Source organism: Homarus americanus, unplaced genomic scaffold, assembly GCF_018991925.1.
Source record: "Homarus americanus isolate GMGI-L3 unplaced genomic scaffold, GMGI_Hamer_2.0 scaffold36734, whole genome shotgun sequence".
Lineage (NCBI taxonomy): Eukaryota > Metazoa > Arthropoda > Malacostraca > Decapoda > Nephropidae > Homarus > Homarus americanus.
In genome coordinates this window covers 2,984,303-3,004,625 of record NW_024733126.1, presented here as the reverse complement: position 1 = coordinate 3,004,625, position 20,323 = coordinate 2,984,303, and the positions used below count along the sequence as shown (strand labels likewise).

Genomic DNA, 20,323 nt, shown 5'->3' with positions numbered 1-20,323 from the left:
TGGTGCATTTGTCAAATTTTTCAAGAAATTTAAATAACTTTCCATGACAACTTTTATATTTCCATAAATCTTCCAAGAATTTTAAAGCCTCCAATAACGACGGTTCTACTAACGATGATTCATATTTAAAACCCTGGTTAATTTAGGACCCAATTCAATTTACACTGTTATTTTATTAATATTTATGACGAAAATAGAATAAAAAGTAAAATAAAATTCCATTTTCATAGAAATAATAACTAAATCCCAATACAGTATATATATATATATATAATATATATATATATATATATATATATATATATATATATATATATATATATATATATATATATATATATATATATATATATATATATATATATATATATATATATATATATATCTTGATAAAATCACTTTGAGCACTCAACCTATACAGGGTATGGCATGGGTTCCATCCTATGTAAGGCAACAATGGTAGCTATGAGTAACTTTAGCTACTAGCTACAACAGTACAGTCGACCCTCGTTAAAACGGACTAATAGGGGGGAAGGGTGTCCGTTTTAGCCCATTGTCCAAATTAACCGATTTAGGGGTTAATATTGCATTATACAGCTATGTGTATGTTTATTTGAGTGCCCCGTCATAGGAGTCCGTTTTCTCTCACTTCAGCACTCCTGAGTCGTCCGTTTTCTCTTAATCTTAGAGTGCACCAGAGACTGTTATATCTTAGTAGTGACACAGAATTTGAAATTGCAACCCCAATTGCAACTGGGACAATCCCAGAACCAGAAATTTGATATGGACAGTTCAGATTTCGTCCGATTTATCCGAAATCCGGATTAAAGGGGTCCGAATTAACGAGGGTCGACTGTACTGAGTTAAACTATCCATTCTCCCTGATAATTGCCACCCCATTAATTAAATAGAAATGCCATTGAGTAGGCTAACTTTTCAGGGGATGTTATACAATAGTGCTTAAAAACTCCTGTCTACAAGAGAAACCCATTGGATAAATACAGTGGCAGATTATTCAGATTCAGCAAAACCTTATGTTTGGTTCTCCTCAAAATAATAAGAAAATGTAAACATTCAGACTGAAGAAGCTAAGGTATATCCTTTTAATCATTAAATCCTTTAAATATGGTACAGTATGGTATGGTATCGGACAATAAAGCTTTGTCACTGGATATATGACTCCTGTTTTAAAAAGGATTAGATTTTGTTAATCCACAAGTAGTTCCTGCTGTTAGGCAAGTTAAAGCCTTTTGGCAAAGGTTTTTACTGCCAAAGAATGATTTAGCTGTGTGGATCTTGCATGTAACTCATTTATGACCCAAAGGCCTTGAACAAAAAGGTCATCCCATTTGCTCTTATTCTCTCTCAAAAACATATGCAGTATGAAAATTACAAACACAACAATGGTATAGAATTTATGCCCCTTTCCCATGATCTTAACAGCAAAACCCACGAACAAAAAATCTTCCTTCAGCACAACACCTACTTTTGCAACAATTCCACAAATAGAGTATACTCACATATCCAGCATATCCTCCATAGCCACCACCACCTCCAGCAGGACCATAACTATTCCAACCCGGCGGTGGTGGTCCAGGTGGGCCAGTATATGACCCTCCGTAGCCTCCATAAGGTCCTTGGGGCCCATTATACCAGCCTCCTCCTCCCTGTCCTTGTCCATTGGCCCCATGCCACGGGGCCATCCCATGTGGACTGTTATTCATGCCAAAGCCAGTGAAGTACACACTATAAAGATACACAAAATACTGTAGTTGTAACAAAATTTTGTGGGACCTTTGTAAAAGCTGAGCATAGTTACTGTACAGTTCAGGCTGTACTTAAAAAAATCCCCCAAAATTGAGTTGCCTACACTTCCAAATCTTTAATTATAAGTACATTTGTGGATAAAAAGAATTTGACAGGGATGGAGGGAGGTAGTGTATGGCAGAGTAGGGGTTGGTGGAGACTTAGCAATGACACATAGAGGTAGCGATTAAAATTCTGCAATTTTCTTTCCACACCACAAATTGACTTTTTTAGTTTAATTATGAGGCAGGTGCAGCTTACAGTTCCTTCCATGTGAATTCTCTTTGTCCACTACTATACATAAATAACTATACAGTCCTGTAATCTCCCAGAACTTTCCATTACCCAGAAAAAATTTTGGGGGCATTCCCAGCAATTTTTGAAAAATCCCTCTATTCCGAGCATTCGAACAAATTTCCACGAGATCGCATCATGCACCAACACGTGCTGAATACATGGGTGGGTAGGGAAGGGTAGGCTCGGAGAGTGCTTGTGGACTAAGATATTGTCATGTGACTATGATTGGCTAATGTATCTTGTGGCCTATCTCTTCAAACTCTAATATCATGACACTCTTAGTTCATTGTCTGCTGTCATTGTACAGTAGAACGTCATATAACAGGAGATATATCACGTTCCAAGAGGTCGCTTTAAACCGAATTCACACTAAATAAAGTGTTGTTTCAATGGAATAATTTAGTTTGGTACTTGAGAAAAACACAAAATACTAAAAAGATTGACAGTCTACCCAGATGCACCTCACCCTATCTCCTAGAATAAACAAAACATTGTTTTTTTGTAGTATTATGTTAAAACAAACACTCATAAATCAACACAGCTAAAATTATGGGATGAGGTTACTGCTTACTGGCTGGGAAGATGGGGAAGGTGGGAGGTGAGATGATATGTTTGACAGTTGATGCCAAAGTCTAGTGCTTATTCATTTATCTGTACCTAAGAGTGAGTAAGTTTTTCTCTTATAAAATATCACTGAACTGACATGGGAGAATATAATTAACATTGCTGGAATTCTTATAAGATAGTGATTAATTTGAATATAAACATGCTACAGCTTGCATTAGACATACAAATTTTAGTTGTAATTTAAGAATTTTATTACAGAGCAAAAATTTTTATATCTTATGCAATATATATGACGTTTACTGTATATTCAAATTATTCGCTGTCTTGCAAGGATTCCAGCAATACAAATTATATTCTCCTACCTTTAGTCTGTGACATTAAATAAGATAAAAAAAATTAAGCCTAAAACACCAAACTCTGGCTGGGAAAAGGGGAGGGGAAGGGAGGGACAGTGACATGTTTGACAGCTGGTGCCGAAGGTCTAGTGAAGTATTTATTTGTTTATTCATGTCCTTAAGCTTGAGTTTATGTTTTTTGTTTATAAAATGACATAGAAGTGACCGGGGAGAATATAATTTACATTGCTGGAATTCTTTTAAGATAGTGATTAACTTGAATATAAACATGATATAGTTTGCACTAGAAAAATTTTTTAGTAATCATTTACAGTGATCCCTCGGTTAACGAGCGCCTCAGTTAACGAATTACCTTCCATAAGATTCTTCACTTCGGTTAACGAGCAAACCCTCGATTAACATATTCCTTACGAATTTTTCCCAACATGTTTTCGCTTGCACTTGGCGGTCAACCAGCTGTAGTATTAGTCTGCCAATACAGTAATCGGCTCTAGGGCTTAAATTCCTTACTATTTTAGTAAATATCAAGAAGTTTATACTATTCAATAATTTTAAAAGTTTAATATTAAATTTTTTAGGAATTTTAACAATTATTGAACATAATTGAAGGTTAAGTCACTAGTTTGTGGTGCGCCATCCAGCCTTTTAACACACCAAACAAGCGTTAGTCTCTCTCTGTTTTCAGTGGAGGTAACATCTTGCTTAAGACTCTCTTCAACTAAACGCCTTTTTCTGTGTTTCCAAGCAAATTATTAGTCATTTTGAAATTTATTTTACATATTGACAATATATAGTGCAGTGCAGTGTTATTTTAAAGAAAATATTCTTTATTTACAGCTAGTTTAAACTTAAAAAATCACGTGTTGACATTGTTTGAATCCAGCATGGGACCTAAGAGATCAAGAAAAGCGATTTCAATCCAAACCAAGCAGGAAATTATAAAAAACATGAAGAAGGCATTAGAACAAATGTGCTATGCAAAGAATATGGCATGTCGACTGTAGGTTATGCATCTAAGCTACTGTGCCGAGTAGCAACCTTGTAAATAAGCTACTGTGCCGAGTAGCATTTATATATATAATTACGTGGCAACACTGCATGTGTTATGTGGCAACATTGCCCTGAGGCTGCCATATGGCAAGGCAGCCTCAGTCTGACTGTGTGAGCCGTGCATGGCACACGCTAGTCACCACTTGTATTTCTCTCATCCATAATAAACGGACTTCAGTGTTACCCGGTGTTTCCCTACCCATCACTACATCTTCAGGGAACACATGTAACCATCATGGCGCAGTGACTAGGATCTGTGGACTTACAAAGTGTGTGAACTATGCCGACGGTTACATCAGCCGGCGATGTGCGCGTCGACTAGTGTGTTGTGTTGTGTTTCGCCGCAACGTGCAGTGTTGGGCCGTCACAGTGCTTTTTAGTGACGGTGGCAGTGTTAGTGTCAGTGTATTAGTGTGTCTAGAGCTGAGAGTTGAGCATTGGCCTGTTTTTTGTGGTACCCACGGAGCACGCAGGCGTACACCCTTCTCGTGTGACATCCCGGGAGACACTGACGCTCTCACCCCCCCGCCGCGTCTCTAGACACCGGCATTAAGGCCACCACGAAGTGCATCTGCTGTCTCAGACACACACACACACACACGCAAGCACTCACTCACGGACAGAACAGTGGACTCTGCGTTATTTCTGCGCTGTTTATGTCATATATATGTGGTTCGAGCTGTTGAGGCGCCACTTTATATACTAAACAGTGCAGTCCACGCACACACAAAGATGGGCGGTAAGAAGGGACAACGTCAAGATGGGAGACACGACTCCCCACCACCTTCCCCTCCACCGGGCGAGGACTCACATCCTCCACCTCCAGTGACGGACATTGCCACAATTCTGAGGTGGATGGACAACCGGGACGAGAGACGCAGAGAGATGGAACTTCAGAGGGAGGAGACACGAAGAGAGGAGGAAAAGTTGCGTTTTGAGGCACTATTGGCGACCCTGGCGCTAACCCACCCTCCCTCACTCGCAGGTAGCGCGCATGGAGGTGCCAATATCCTCTCTCCTCCACCACACCAGCGTCCTCCAGGTACTCTTGCCTCCAAACAAACAGCTCCCAAGGCATCTGTTCAACCCCCACCCGCCCACTCACGCAGGGTGCGTGAGTCGACGAGCGACGCGCCTGGCGCTGCCACACAGAGCTGCCCAGAACCCGCGTCCACTCCCACCCACACAGGACGCTCCCCTGCCCAGATCCTGTATGGTCACCCTCTCCGCTCTTGCGTTCCTGCACACGCCAAGGCATTTGCGAAGGAGTGGCAGACCAGAGCCGAGAGCTGCGACCGCCGCACCGCTACACGTGCCCAGGACGCCAAGGCTCGGTATGACGACCGTGTCCGCCCTCTTCAGCCATTGGAGATTGGTGCCCTTGTCCGCGTCCAGGACCCGACGACGACACGCTGGGACAAGGTGGGCATAGTGATGGGCGTCGGCCGGTCGCGGGACTACAAGGTCAGGATGCCGAGCGGCCGTGTCTGGCGGAGGAACCGCCGCTTCCTCCGGCCAGTCCCACCCCCTGCTGCTGGCCCCCTGACCGAGGACGAGTCACCTACACCTCACGAGGATCCGCCCCACAGTGCACCTCGACGCTCGGAGCGACTTAGGACTAAGAAGTCCGCTCAAGACAAAGACTATGAGCGTGAGGGGGGAGGGAGATGTAGGTTATGCATCTAAGCTACTGTGCCGAGTAGCAACCTTGTAAATAAGCTACTGTGCCGAGTAGCATTTATATATATAATTACGTGGCAACACTGCACGTGTTATGTGGCAACATTGCCCCGAGGCTGCCATATGGCAAGGCAGCCTTAGTCTGACTGTGAGCCGTGCATGGCACACGCTAGTCACCACTTGTATTTCTCTCATCCATAATAAACGGACTTCAGTGTTACCCGGTGTTTCCCTACCCATCACTGCATTCTTCAGGGAACACATGTAACCATCATCGACATCAACTGTGTCGACAATTCTTGCACAGAAAGACAAATTTAAAGAAGTGAAAATGAGGGACAAATCTACCAGTGTTTAAAAGTAGATCCCTAATTGCAGAAACTGAGAGGTTACTTCTCATCTGGATTAGGGAAAAACAGATGTAAGGTGATTCAGTTCCTAATGAATTCATTTGTGAAAGAGCCAGGGAGATTTACGAACATTTAAAGACAGATCAACCTGGTTCTTCAGGCACAGAATTTGAAGATTTTCAGGCCAGCAAAGGCTGGTTCGAAAAATTTAAGAAAAGAAGTGACATTTTCAGTGTTGTTAGGCATGGTGAAGCTGCTAGTGCTGATAAGGAAGGGGCAGCAAAGTTTTTAGTGGAATTTAAAGAACTGATGGAAGAAAATTATCTTCCACAGCAAGTGTTCAATGTGGACGAAACTGGGCTGTTCTTGAAGAAAATGCCCGAAAGAACATTCATCACCAGAGATGAAGCCTCTTTACCTGGGCATAAACCCACGAAAGACCGTCTCACTCTATTGCTTGGTGCCAATGCTTCAGGGGATTTCCGACTGAAGCCTATGCTTGTCTACCACTCTGCAAACCCCAGGGTCTTCAAGCAACAGAAAGTGGTAAGAGCAAAGCTTGGAGTTTATTGGAGGTCCAACCGTAAGGCATGGGTGACAAGACAGCTCTTTCATGAATGGGCTGTTGAGGTGTTTTGCCCTTCTGTCAAGAGCTACCTAACCACCAATAAACTCCCTTTAAAGGCTCTTCTCCTCATGGATAATGCTCCTGGTCATGATTCTGAACTTGCCAGAACTTTGGAGTATCAATTTGACTTTGTGAAAGTGTTGTTTTTGCCTCCCAACACTACATCAGTCATACAGCCAATGGACCAGAATGTGATCAGCAACTTCAAGAAGTTCTACATGAAGAAAATGTTTAGGAGGTGTCATCAGGCAACTTCCACTGATCCTGAACTAACACTGAAACAGTTCTGGAAGACAATTCAACATCCTGGAGGCTGTAAAATTGATTGTGTCATCATGGCAAGAAGTCTCCACTAGATCCCTCAATTCTTCATGGAAAGCACTGTGGCCATCAGTAGTCCATGATTTTGAGGGATTTCAGGATGACACAGAGTTGGACCAGGAGATTGTGTCCATTGGGCCTTGAAGTGGAAGAGGATGATGTGGAAGAGCTTGTGATGTCTCATGAGGAGGAACTTACTCCTAATGACTTGAAGCAACTGGATGAGATGTTAGAGGCTGATAATGGTGAGGAGGAAATTGAAAGTGATGACCATATGTCAACTAAAGAGTTGAAAGATGTGATTTACTACTGGGTTCAGGGAACTGGCTTCAAAGCACCCAGATGTGGAAAAAACTGAATTAACTTTGTGTCATGTTGAGGACTCAATGCTCTCCTTCTTTAAACATAAGTTAATGGTGAGGAAGAGAGATGCCCACAGACCACAATTGACACTTTCTTCAGTAAAAGGCAGAGGGAACAAGATGCTATCCCTCAACCTTCCACTTCAAGAAGAAGAGAGGATGATGCTAACCCTCAGCCTTCCACTTCAAGAAGGAGAGAGGATGTTCACGGTGAAGAATCTGTCAGTCCAGAGGTTCCTGACATTTTCATGGAAGGTGACTCACCTTCCAAGAAGCAGTAAAATGCTTCTCCTCCGCCTCCACTTCCTTCTCTTCTCCCTTCTCCTCCACCTCCCACTTCAAATTCACATCATCATCATCATCATCCAGGAGCCTTCTACATACACACCTCAAAGTAGGTGTTAATTTCTAACATTTTTGTTGAATTTAGGCAATTTTCGGTGAGCTGGAACCAATTACCCAAAAACCCATTGAAACAATGGTTTCGGTTAACGAAATGTTCGGTTAACGAGCAACCTGCTGGAACGGATTGTGCTCGTTAACCGAGGGACCACTGTACTTTAACGGGCAATGTTCGGTGGATTTGGCATCTGTGCACCGCCGGCAAGGCCGTGGGCTCGTAACACACGTCTTGCCCGCGGTGCCCACCTTTTCTCTGTGGATGTCGGTTAACGAATTACCATCTTCAATTCGGTTAACGAACAAAAATTCGGTTAACGAAATTCTTACGAAATCATGTCAACATGTTTTCGCTTGCTCACCAGCTGGAATATTAGTCCACCAATACAGTAATCGGTTCTAGGGCTTAAATTAGTTCACATTTGAGTAAATATCAAGAAGGTTGTACTATTCAGTAATTTTCCAAGTTTTATATTAAAATTTTTAGTCATTTTAACACTTATTTACCATAATTGCAGTACAGGAAACTAGTTTTTGGTGCGCCAATCAGCCACTTGACTCAACCACCAAGGCATCAGTTTGTATCTCTGGTCAGTGGAGGCAACATCTTGCTTGTGGCTCTCTTGTACATAAACTATTTTTACATTTTTACAGTACAATTATTGGTCAATCTGAAATTTATTTAACATATTGACAATATATAGTGCAGTGAAGTGTTGATTTAAAGAAAATAATCTTGAATGACACCAAGTGAACTTAAAATTTTATGGGTGAAATGACGGCATGAAGCATGGGGTGATTTCTCTTCCACCCCCACTTCCTTCTTTCCTCCCTTCTCCTCCACCCCCACTTCTAATTCCCATCATCATCATCATCAACCAGGAGCCTTCTACATTCACAACTCAAAGTAAGTGTACTTTACAGTGGTCCCTCGGTTAACGAGCACAATCCGTTCTAGAAGGTTGATCGTTAACCGAAAAACTCGTTAACCAAAACCATTGTTTCAATGGGTTTTGGGGTAATTGGTTCCAGCTCACTGAAAATTGCCTAAATTCAACAAAAAAGGTAGAAAAGTACACTTACTTTGAGGTGTGTATGTACAAGGCTCCTGGATGATGATGATGGTGGGAATTAGAATGGGGGTGGAGGAGAAGAGAAGGCATTGGGGTGGAAGAGAAGTCACCCCATGGCACCATTTCACCCATAAAATTTTAGTTCTCTTGGTGCAATTCAAGATTATGTTCTACAAATCAACACTGCACTGCATTATATATTGTCAATATGCAAAATAAATTTCAAAATGACCAATAATTTGCTTGCAAACACAGAAAAAAAGCATTTAGTTGAGTCTCAAGCAAGATGTTACCTCCACTGAAAAGACACAAAGACTGACGCCTGTATGGTGTGTTGGCAGACTGGATGGCACGCATGAAACTAGTGACCTTACCTTCAATTATGTTCAATAATTGTTAAAATTACTAAAAAATTTAATACATTAAACTTTTAAAATTATTGAATAGTATAAACTTCTTGATATTTACTAAAATGGTAAGGAATTTAAGCCCTAGAACTGATTACTGTATTGGCGGACTAATACTACAGCTGGTGGACTGCCAAATGCAAGCGAAAACATGTCCAGGTCGGCTCGTAAGAAACTCGTTAATCGAGGGATTGCTCGTTAACCGAAGTTAAGAATCTTATGGAAGGTAACTCGTTAACCGAAATCTCGTTAACCGAAGCGCTCATTAACCGAGGGACCACTGTACTGCATTTTTTTACTTTGTATGTAATTTTCAGTGAGCTGGAACCAATTACCCAAAATTCCATTGAAACAATGGTTTCGGTTAACGAAATTTTTGGTTAACGAACGACCTTCTGGAACAAATTGTGTTCGTTAACCGAGGGACTACTGTATAATATTATTAGTACAGGTAACAAATTTTTTGTGCTTAGTGTACTACTGTTCGTCCCAGACTTCCTAGCTAGGCACCTCCGCCTACGGCACTCGGCCACCCATCCGTAATACGGGCGCATTTGACGCAGGGTAATTTGTGATACATTTTTAAAAAAAATATCACGTCTTATACGCCGCCAAATAAGGTACCTGTATTTATTGACAATCTTCCAAATACACCACGTGCTAAGAGAATACTTATTGATTTCGAGAAATGGGTGTGACAAGTCCTACCTAATGTTTTAATCAAAGGGTCTGCATTCCACTTTACCCAAGCACTACTCCAAAAAATCCAAGAAATGGGATTGCAAACTGTGTACAGTTCAGATGAGGGTAGTCATAAGTTGCTGAGAAAGTTTATGGCTCTATGTTTTCTTCTAGAGCAACATATTCCTGGAATATTCCAAGGATTGAAAGAATCTTTTTTGGACTCTTCTTGATTTTGCAAATAATACAGTATATAAAAATACAAGGATCTATAGTTGTCTAGCCACCTAGTACATGGAGTGTGTATCAGCAAAATGTGAGAACCAATAACGATGTGTAAGGACGGCACTATCGCCTCAAGATGAAGGCCAAGGCTTTTGCATGACGAAGCAAGCCTAGTTAAAACACAAACTCGGCTGGTGTCAGAGGGAAAGCTCAGGCATTAGCAAAGTCAGACATAAATAAAACTACAAGCAAGGATATTTGCTCTATGGGAAGAATATAAAAAAGGTGACCGAAGTGCACAGCGGCTGTTCTCTGCAGTCTCCAGGTTGGGTTACAGTCCAACTCGGCCCACATCCAACTCGGATCATCAAATACCAACTCAGACCATCTCGGATAACCAACTCGGACCACTTAGGTTAACGAACTCGGACTAAAAAGTAAAAGTTTACACATTTTTGCATGAATAATAAAAGTACAGTACTCCCTCTTTATCGACGGATTTTTTATCGACGGTTTCGATTATCGACGGATTATTTAGCCGGATTTTTATTTTGGCACCAAACAGCTTCTCCCAGTCCTCTCCTTGAACAGGGCTAGAGGGTACGTGTTTTTCGAATCGTTTTCAGTTAAAAAATTATTACATCACACGTATATTTTACCTAAACTGCGCCTGAATGAATATATTCTCGGAAATAAATAGTAGTTTTGCTGAAACGTGATGTATTTCAATGTAAAATAGGATAAAATACATGACGGAAACAAAAGACTTTACCTAAGCTTCCGATGTTCTTGAGATGTTACTCGTTTTTTTAATAGTTTTCGGTTAAAATTCTGTTATATTACAATGATATTCTATTCATACTGTGCTTGATATAATACATTCACGGAAATGTAATATTTTTGCTAAAATGACGTACGTATTACAGTGGAAAGTGGGATCAAATCGTGACGAAAACAATGACTTGCGCTTTCTTTCGTTCAAAAGATGTTACCGTAATCACTTTTCGAATGGTTTAGTTAAAAAACTGTTGTATTGTATTACAATAATATCCTAATTGACTTGAATAAATATTACGATACCATATTTCTGAATATTTTCATTAAAATCCATCAAAATCATTTTCCTTGTCATCGTCTGCAGCACCAAACAGCTTCTCCCAGTCCTCTCCTTGAACAGGGCTAGAGGGTACACGTGTTTTTCGAATCGTTTTCAGTTAAAATATTATTACATCACACGTATATTTTACCTAAACTGCGCCTGAATGAATATATTCTCGGAAATAAATAGTAGTTTTGCTGAAACGTGATGTATTTCAATGTAAAATAGGATAAAATACATGACGGAAACAAAAGACTTTACCTAAGCTTCCGATGTTCTTGAGATGTTACTCGTTTTTTTAATAGTTTTCGGTTAAAATTCTGTTATATTACAATGATATTCTATTCATACTGTGCTTGATATAATACATTCACGGAAATGTAATATTTTTGTTGAAATGACGTACGTATTAAAGTGGAAAGTGGGATCAAATCGTGACGAAAACAATGACTCACTTTCTTTCGTTCAAAAGATGTTACCGTAATCACTTTTCGAATGGTTTAGTTAAAAAACTGTTGTATTACAATAATATTCCCTCCTAATTGACTTGAATAAATACTTGAATGGAAATATACAATATTTTTGTTGAAACTACCCGCGTTTCAGTGTAAAGTGTTGTAATAATAAATGGTAAACAATTTGCCTTGGGCATCCGGATTTTTGGACTTTTACTGTACTGTACACTGTATTGTTTACTGTAAGGACCGATGTTCACTTCAATAAATGAAATCGTAAGTTTGCTAGTATTTTTGTCCACTTATATTATTATTTATACACTATTATTTAAGGTTATGTGTAAAGGAAACGCATTAATGCTTAAAGGTACATTTATTCAACATATGCTAATAATAGTTAGAAAAATTACGTAACCATCACGGTATCGACGGTTTCTTTATCGACGGCCGTTTACAGAACGTATCCCCCGTCGATAAAGAGGGAGTACTGTACAATGATAAAAAGCAACAATGATTATAAGGGGATTTATTTTTTATTATTTATCTTTTCATTCTATCTTATTAATACAGTGGTCCTTCAGTTAGCGAGCACAATTCGTTCTAGAAGGTTGCTCGTTAACCGAAAAATTCGTCAACCGAATCCATTGTTTCAATGAGTTTTTGGGTAATTGGTTCCAGCTCACCTAAAATTGCCTAAGCCAATAAAAAAAGGTAATAAAGTACAGTGACCCCTCTGTTAACGAACTCAATCCGTTCCAGAAGGTCGTTCGTTAACCGAAAAGTTCGTTAACCGAAACCATTGTTTCAATGGGTTTTTGGGTAATTGGTTCCAGCTCACCGAAAATTTCCTAAATTCAAAAAAAATGGTAGAAAAGTTCACTTACTTTGAGGTGTGTATGTAGAAGGCTCCTGGATCATGATGATGATGATGGGGTTTAGAATGGGGGTGGAGGAGAAAGAAGAAGAGAAGGCATTGGGGTGGAAGAGAAGTCACCCCATGGCGCCATTTCACCCATAAAATTTTAGCTCTCTTGGTGTAATTCAAGATTATTTTCTTTAAATCAACACTGCACTGCATTATTTATTGTCAATATGTAAAATATATTTCAAAATGACCAATAATTTGCTTGGAAACACAGAAAAAAAGCGTTTAGTTGAAAAGAGTCTCAAGCAAGATGTTACCTCCAGTGAAAACAGAGAGAGACTAACTCCTGTTTGCTGTGTTAAGAGGCTGGATGCCGCGCCTTAAACTAGTCACTTTACCTTCAATTATGTTCAATAATTGTTAAAATGACTAAAAAATTGAATATTAAACTTTTAAAATTATTGAATAGTGTAAACTTCTTGATATTTACTAAAATAGTAAGGAATTTAAGCCCTAGAACCGATTAATGTATTGGCAGACTGATACTGGTTGCCCGGTCAGTGCAAGCGAAAACATGTTGAGGTCGGTTCGTAAGAACTTCGTTAACCGAATTTTTTTTCGTTAACCGAATTGAAGATCCTTATGGAAGGCAGTTCGTTAATCGAAATTACGTTAACCAAGGTGTTCGTTAAACGAGGGGTCACTGTACACTTACTTTGAGGTGTGTATGTAGAAGGCTCCTGGATGATGATGATGAGGGGAATTAGAATGGGTGTGGAGGAGAAGGGAGAAGAGAAGGCATTGGGGTGGAAGAGAAGTCACCCCATGGCGCCATTTCACCCATAAAATTTTAGTTCTCTTGGTGTAATTCAAGATTATTTTCTTTAAATCAACACTGCACTGCATTATATATTGTCAATATGTAAAATAAATTTCAAAATGACCAATAATTTGACTGGAAACACAGAAAAAAGCATTTATGTTACCTCCACAGAAAAGACACAGAAACTGACACCTGTAATCTGTATGGTGTGTTGACAGGCTGTTTGGCACGCTAAAAACTAGTTTCCCTGTACTTAAATTATTGAATAGTACAAACTTCTTGATATTTACTAAAATAGTAAGGAATTTAAGCCCAAGAACCGATTACTGTATTGGCGGACTAATATAACAGCTGTGTTGAGGGGCGCTCGTAAGGAATTCATTAATCGAGAGAATGCTTGTTAACCAAAGTTAAGAATCTTGTGGAAGGTAATTCGTTAACCGAAATTTCGTAAGCCGAGGCGCTCGTTAACCGAGGGATCACTGTATATTACATAGTACAGATGTGGAAGATGTGATCTTTTTTCTTTTATATAATTTTTTGTATTTTCTATTTAGTTCACAATTAAGATCACTTTACCTGGAGACCTGACAACGACACCCTCACAAAATATGACGGTTGAGGATGACCTGATTATGAGATCTGAGGTTCACGAGTTGCAGAACATACCATACAGAAGACTCGGATCAAATAACAATGACTCCAAATGGATAAATAATTATTTAAAGAATATTATTGGCCAAAGGAAGGCTATAGGTTGGAGAATAAATCGTGAAGTTTAGCTCCGAGATTATTATAAGGTATTGGCCAGTAGGGTTAAGACCGAGATAAGAAAAGCAAAGAGGAATAATGAACTAAAGGTAGCAAAGGCGGTGAAGTTAAACCCTAAGGGATTCTTTCAAATGTATCAAACTAAAACACGAGACAAGACTGGACCAATACCGGCGAGCTAACTGATAACGACGGAGAAATGAGCAATAATCTGAACAGGTATTTTTCAAAAGTTTTCACTACCGAGAATTAAAACATAATTCCAGAGGCACCGACTATATACAGAGAAAGTGAAGAAAATAGATTAAGCGAGATAGTAGTGACTAGTAACGATGTTAGTAAGCAACTAAACAAGCTAAAGCCTAATAAGTCACCAAGTCCTGATGAAATATTTGCCAAAGTATTAAAGGAATGTAAGGAAACGCTTAATATGCCCTTAGCAAATTTGTTTAACATGTCATTAAAAATGGGCATAGTACCAGAATCCTGGAGGATAGCAAATGTGATACTGATTTTCAAGAAGGGAGATAGATCACTATCCCCTAACTACCGTCCAATCAGTTTAAAATCAATTGTAGGCAAATTGCTGGAAGCAATGATTTCAAACCCTATTCGAAATCACCTGGAGAAGCACAAGTTACGAATGTGAATCATGGTTCATTGATCAAGTTCTACTAACATAAACTCATAAAATTCGTCCTTCATACAGATTGAACCCTCGGTATTCACTCATTCACACTCTTCGTATTTCAGTGAACTAAAAGAGACATAAAACATCTCAAATTCATTCCTGAACCTCTAGTCAGCTACTTGTTTGAAGCGTGCAAGGTGAGCCAAGTTGGCTATTTATGATGGGCCGAGTTGGAAGTGCACCTCCAGGATGTATGGCTAACGAGCCGTTCAGTAGCGAGGAGGATAAAAGTAAAGTAAAAAAAAAACTTTCCCTTTACTTATTATTCATTTTGGTTCCTAATGCTGGTACTCCAATTCATATAGGCTAGTATCGATATACAACGTGGTGGTGACTTCGGCCCAATCGGTAAGTGGGCCGAGATTACCAAAAAGGGCCGAAGTCACCAGGGACCGACTTCACACTTTTCTTCAATGACATTTCCCTCGCAAATGACCTAAATATTATCTAACCTATCCCCATCTCGCCTATTTGGACCCCCTCCCCCCCCCCATATATATATAAGACATTTGCAAGGGAAATGTCATAGACGAAAAGTGTCTTAGAAATGTCTGAACTATTGAGGTAAAGGTGTAGAAGAGGGTGACCACCAGAAGAAATTGTCCAAATTGGTTGAAATTTTTTCTGCACACTTAATGTATATCATGATATTAAACACAAAAATCAAAACGACATTGTGAGAATGATTATTTTGCGCTAATTGCAGAGTTACACCAGAAAAATAGTGAGGCAATTTCTCTTTTTTTTTTTAGAAAAAACGGTGTATTACTGAATAAAGTTCTTTGTCCAAAGTGTAATAACCAGTGTAAGAAGAACAGCATATTTGGCAGTCTCACAATAGTTTTACAGATTGAGGTATGAAGTGGGGGCAAGAAGAATGGGGGGTTAGGTTAGGTTTTGTTGGTTGGTTAGTATTTCATTTATTCGATTTATTCGAAAATAAAAGAAAATCCTACTTTTTCTGTTATGTTAGTTGGGTGGGGGAGGGAGGTATCTATAAAAAAACAAGTGATTTCCAGAGGAAATGGATATCAAATTCGTTCGAAACTCATCAAAAACCATAGGAAAAAACTATTTTTCACAAAAATATAGTCCGCTGTGATACTATAAACATACCATAATAACTTACAATTGTTACTAATACCATAGACTATTAGTGATGAAACAGAATTGATATTGGTGACGAATCCGGTCGGTGATAAAGTTGATTGGCGACGAAATGGGATGTATCCCGGTATAGCTATGAGATTTGGTTTAAATTATGTGTTATATACATGCTGTAGCTCACTGTGTAAGGGTTTGGGCACAGACAATTTCGTGTGTGCGAACACAATTGATCTAGTACACCCTTTAAGGCATACACGTCTCTGCCAGTAAAGTGAGAGCCAGACATTGGCGGTCCGACTAATTACCCAAATGTAGCCGCAATGAAGTCAAATAATGGTCCTACATGAATAAATCGGACTGCCAACCACTTCTCGACTAGTATTTGGTGTCACAAAGTCACAAAAAATTGGAAAACTTAATTTAAACTGAGTTAATAGATCGTGTGCTTGTATTGAGGGAGCGAGTAATTACCCAAATGAACCCAAATGTAGTCGCAATGAAGTCAAATGATGGTCCTACAAGCGTAAATCGGGCTGTGAATCACTTCTCGATTATTATTTGGCGTCATAAAGTCACCAAAAATTGGTAAACTTAAATTAATCTGAGTTGTGTTAGGTTAGGTTAGGTACATGCACTCGATCTATTAACTCAGATTAAATTAAGTTTTACATTTTTTTTTTTACTTCGTGACACCAAATACTAGTCGAGGTTAGGTTAGGTACCTGCACGCGATCTATTAACTCAGATTAAATTAAGTTTCCCATTTTTTTTTTTTACTTTGTGACACCAAATACTAGTCGAGAAGTGATTGGCAGTCCGATTTATTCATGTAGGACCATTTTATTTGACTTCATTGGGTAATTTAGTCGGACCCAGACGTTGGTGTAGCAACGCGAATAGGCCACCGAAGATCATCAATAGTCCTTAAAAGAATGAAGAAAACTCCCCTTAACCTTTTTTCACACACTCTGTATATGCCATAATAAAAATAATTAGAGCCACAGAATAAATACTCTGGTAATGCAAACCCATAAGTCTCTCCGGTTAATTTAATGAATACCCTCAGTCTTCATCCAAATACCGAGGACATTCACTCCTTCAACCAGGTATATCACGAATAAGTAATACAAACTGATACATATATCAGTTTCATGAACGCTGATTAACATAAGCAAAATTAACTTGTACACTTACGTGTGATTGTTTCAGTATGAGAGAGTAAAGTCCTTCTCTGTAGATGTCCTCCGTCGGAACAACAAAAATGGCGACGTAATAAACAGAAAGCTAACGATTAGATATAAACAACGTTCCTAGGAATTTTAATACTCAAAACAGAATGCAAATATGTATCAAATTTAATCACCTTCATATTTGTTAAATGAAATATTATGTAAATGGTCAAATCAGTATAATGTTTACTCTAATACTTCATATGTACCATATCTATGAGCATTGGTTCTCAGGAGTAATATTCTTTAGATTCCTGTGAACAGATGCCAGCAAAGATTTGGATGAGGTTGTCTCTGGATAAAATATAAAACGTTATCATTTCACCACTTGCCAACCGTTTGAGCGGCTGCTCTGTTTTTGTTTTAGTTTTTTTTTTTTTTTGCTTTTATTATGAACGTTATTATCCAGTTTTAGTACAGGATGAAGCCGGAGAAAACCTGCTATTTTTAGTCTCACATCTATCCCGGCAAGTAATATGGAAAAATTTGCTTAAGCTAAAATAAAAGTTCAACACTTCTCGTGTACTGTACATCTCCATTTTTGCCTTTTTTGACACACACCACCTACTCTTTTCCTTAGTAATTCTGTAGGTTAATTAATTCAAAACCTTAGAGCCAACCAGGCGAGGGTACAGGGAGAGGATGTTTTTGAAGAGTCCAAGTGGTGTATCTACAGATCCCCAAACTGTGGCCAACTAAATCAAAGGAACCTAAGAGCCTTAATAGACAACGCGGCGATGCTCAACCCTAGCCACCTCTTTATCATGGGGGACTTTAACTATGGCGACATCGACTGGAGTAACGTTAGACTTCACCCCAAATGACTTGAATAACCCTGCTACTCTTTTTGTAGAAACTGTGAGAGATAATTTTCTGTTCCAACATGTTAGAGACCCGACACATTACAGAGGGGAGCAAACACCCAAGCCATTAGACCTCATCATAACAAACGAGGAGGGGATGGTGACCAAACTGGAGCACCTTGCCTCAGTTGGCACCAGTCACCATATAGTGTTGTCATTCAGATTTAACTGTTACCTAGTTCAAGATAAGGCCAGGCCAAGGTGCAAATATTACAAAGGAAATTACAACGGGATGAGGGAAGAGATGAGGGGTATCCACTGGCCTGACTCATTAAGGCACAAGAACGCAGACACTATGCTGAATATCATAACTAGTAAAGTGACCCATTTGATCGATAAATATATACCCAAGACCAAACCCAGTGCCTCTGTGAATACGAGGGGATCCCTACACATGAACCATGCTGCGGTCGACAAAGTTAAGAAGAAAACTCAGAAATTCATGACGTGGGTTGGGTCAAACGATAAGCAGGACAGGAGGATGTATGCAAGAGCCAGAAACCAAGCAAAGATAGTGTAGAGGGGCTGAAAAGGAGTTCCAGAGGCTGGTTGCAAGCGAGGTCAAGTCAAAGCCAAAGGCGTTTTACCGCTATGCAAAGTCGAAATTAAAAACGCGAGTAGGAGTATCAGAACCTAAGGCTTGAAGATGGTAGTTACGCAGATTCTGAACAGGATAAAGCTGAGGCATTGAACAGCTTCTTTTCCTCGGTGCTCACAAGAGAGGATGCTGTAGGAATTCGTGGTATAATGTTGTCTAGCACTCAGGATGGATGGAAACTCTAATGTGGTTTTCTTGTATAATATAAGTTATATGATAGACAGTCTGGTGCTGGAGGTGCCGTGTGGTGAGGAGCTGTTCAGTAGAGACGTTCGGTGAGTAGCGTGTTGAAGGAGGTAGATGTGCAGGAGCTTCGTTCGAGAAGATGTTGCCTGTTGCTGGCCTCCTGGTTGAATGAATGCTGACAGCGTGGAGCTTGCTGGAGGAGGTGTTGCTTGTTCAGGAAGATGGGCAGAATGAGAGCTGGTTGGTGAGGAAGCTCAGAGAAGGACAGCTGGTGGGTCGCCATGCTCGCTGGCGGGAGCGAGGACCACCAGGCAGGCGGAGGAGAGGCGAGGGCCGCCAGGCAGCGGCGGAGGAGGAGGTGTTGCTTGTTGTAGAAGAGAGGCTAGAATGAATCTCAATGGAGAGACAGAGCTTATATACCCAGCAGCCGCGAGTCCTCTATGAGTCATGTTGGGAAAACCCGAGAAAGTCGCCGGTCTCTAGTTCCGTTGCTAGGTTACCGTAACATCTGCTGTCGTCGCTCTCTTGGTTGCTAGGATACGGCGGCGCATCGGAATGCGGATACGCAGTTGTAGGGGAGACGTCCATTACAATGCGATTAACCTGTGGGTGTTCAAGGTTATTTGGTTCACACTCAGGATGGGATGGAGAAAGGAAACTCACAATGTGCTCTCTGTATACATATTGTATTGGATGTACAGTGCAGCTTGGTGCTGGGAAGGGGCAGCGTGGTTACAAGCGTGATGTAGAGAGAGCTGGTTGATGAGGGTGCTCAGAGGATTAGCTTGTGGGTCGCCATGGTCGCTGGCGGGAGCGAGGGCCGCCAGGCAGGAGGAGGAGGAGGAGGAGGTGTTGCTTGCTGGTTGGTTTAGGTCGAAAGAGAGGTAGGTCACTGTATAATATGGACACAAAGTAGTACCTTAAGCTGTGTATCCTTATATTACCCTATTAATTATGTATAGTAAAGTATTACAGAACATGTATTAATTCTATGTAATATTTCCATTTATTATGTACCATGTTATGTATATGAATTATCATATTTACATTTTATGTAATCAGCTTGTGAATGCTGGCATCGCCGCATCTGTACATGCAGCGTGCAGTGATACATGGAGTGGAGATCACCAGTCCTTCAAGTGTGGAAGTGCTCTGTTTCTTGGTCCATCTGTATATATCTCCCGTACGAGAATAAGAACCTATTTTTAAGATAACAAGTGTTTGTGTATACCCTCAGTAGTGTAGAACATTTTGGGGGTATCAAAGACAAACATAGAGTCACCACGAGGTCAGGTTTTATATAGCGGAGGTAGGCGTGGCTTAATAGTTGACCTCCGTGATGTATGGCGGCGCTGGTTGACCTAGACCACTGGGGAATTCGCGGGGTCGGCTACTCAGCAACAAGAGTTTGTAGGGGAGGAATCCACTACAATA

At 40.1% G+C, this 20,323-nt stretch overlaps 1 protein-coding gene across 1 annotated transcript in view; it reads right to left on the bottom strand.

Annotated features, from left to right (window-relative positions):
- LOC121869273 (leukocyte receptor cluster member 8 homolog) overlaps nucleotides 1-17,319 on the bottom strand; it is a 61,882-nt gene extending 44,563 nt beyond the window's left edge. Inside the window, exons 1-2 of the mRNA XM_042370520.1 lie at nucleotides 17,208-17,319; nucleotides 1,521-1,746 (exon numbers count right to left, since the gene is read on the bottom strand). Of these exons, the coding sequence (XP_042226454.1) occupies nucleotides 1,521-1,724 (204 nt within the window). The 5' untranslated portion in view covers nucleotides 1,725-1,746; nucleotides 17,208-17,319. The remainder of the gene's footprint in view (nucleotides 1-1,520; nucleotides 1,747-17,207) is intronic.
- Between the last annotated feature and the right edge of the window lie 3,004 nt (nucleotides 17,320-20,323).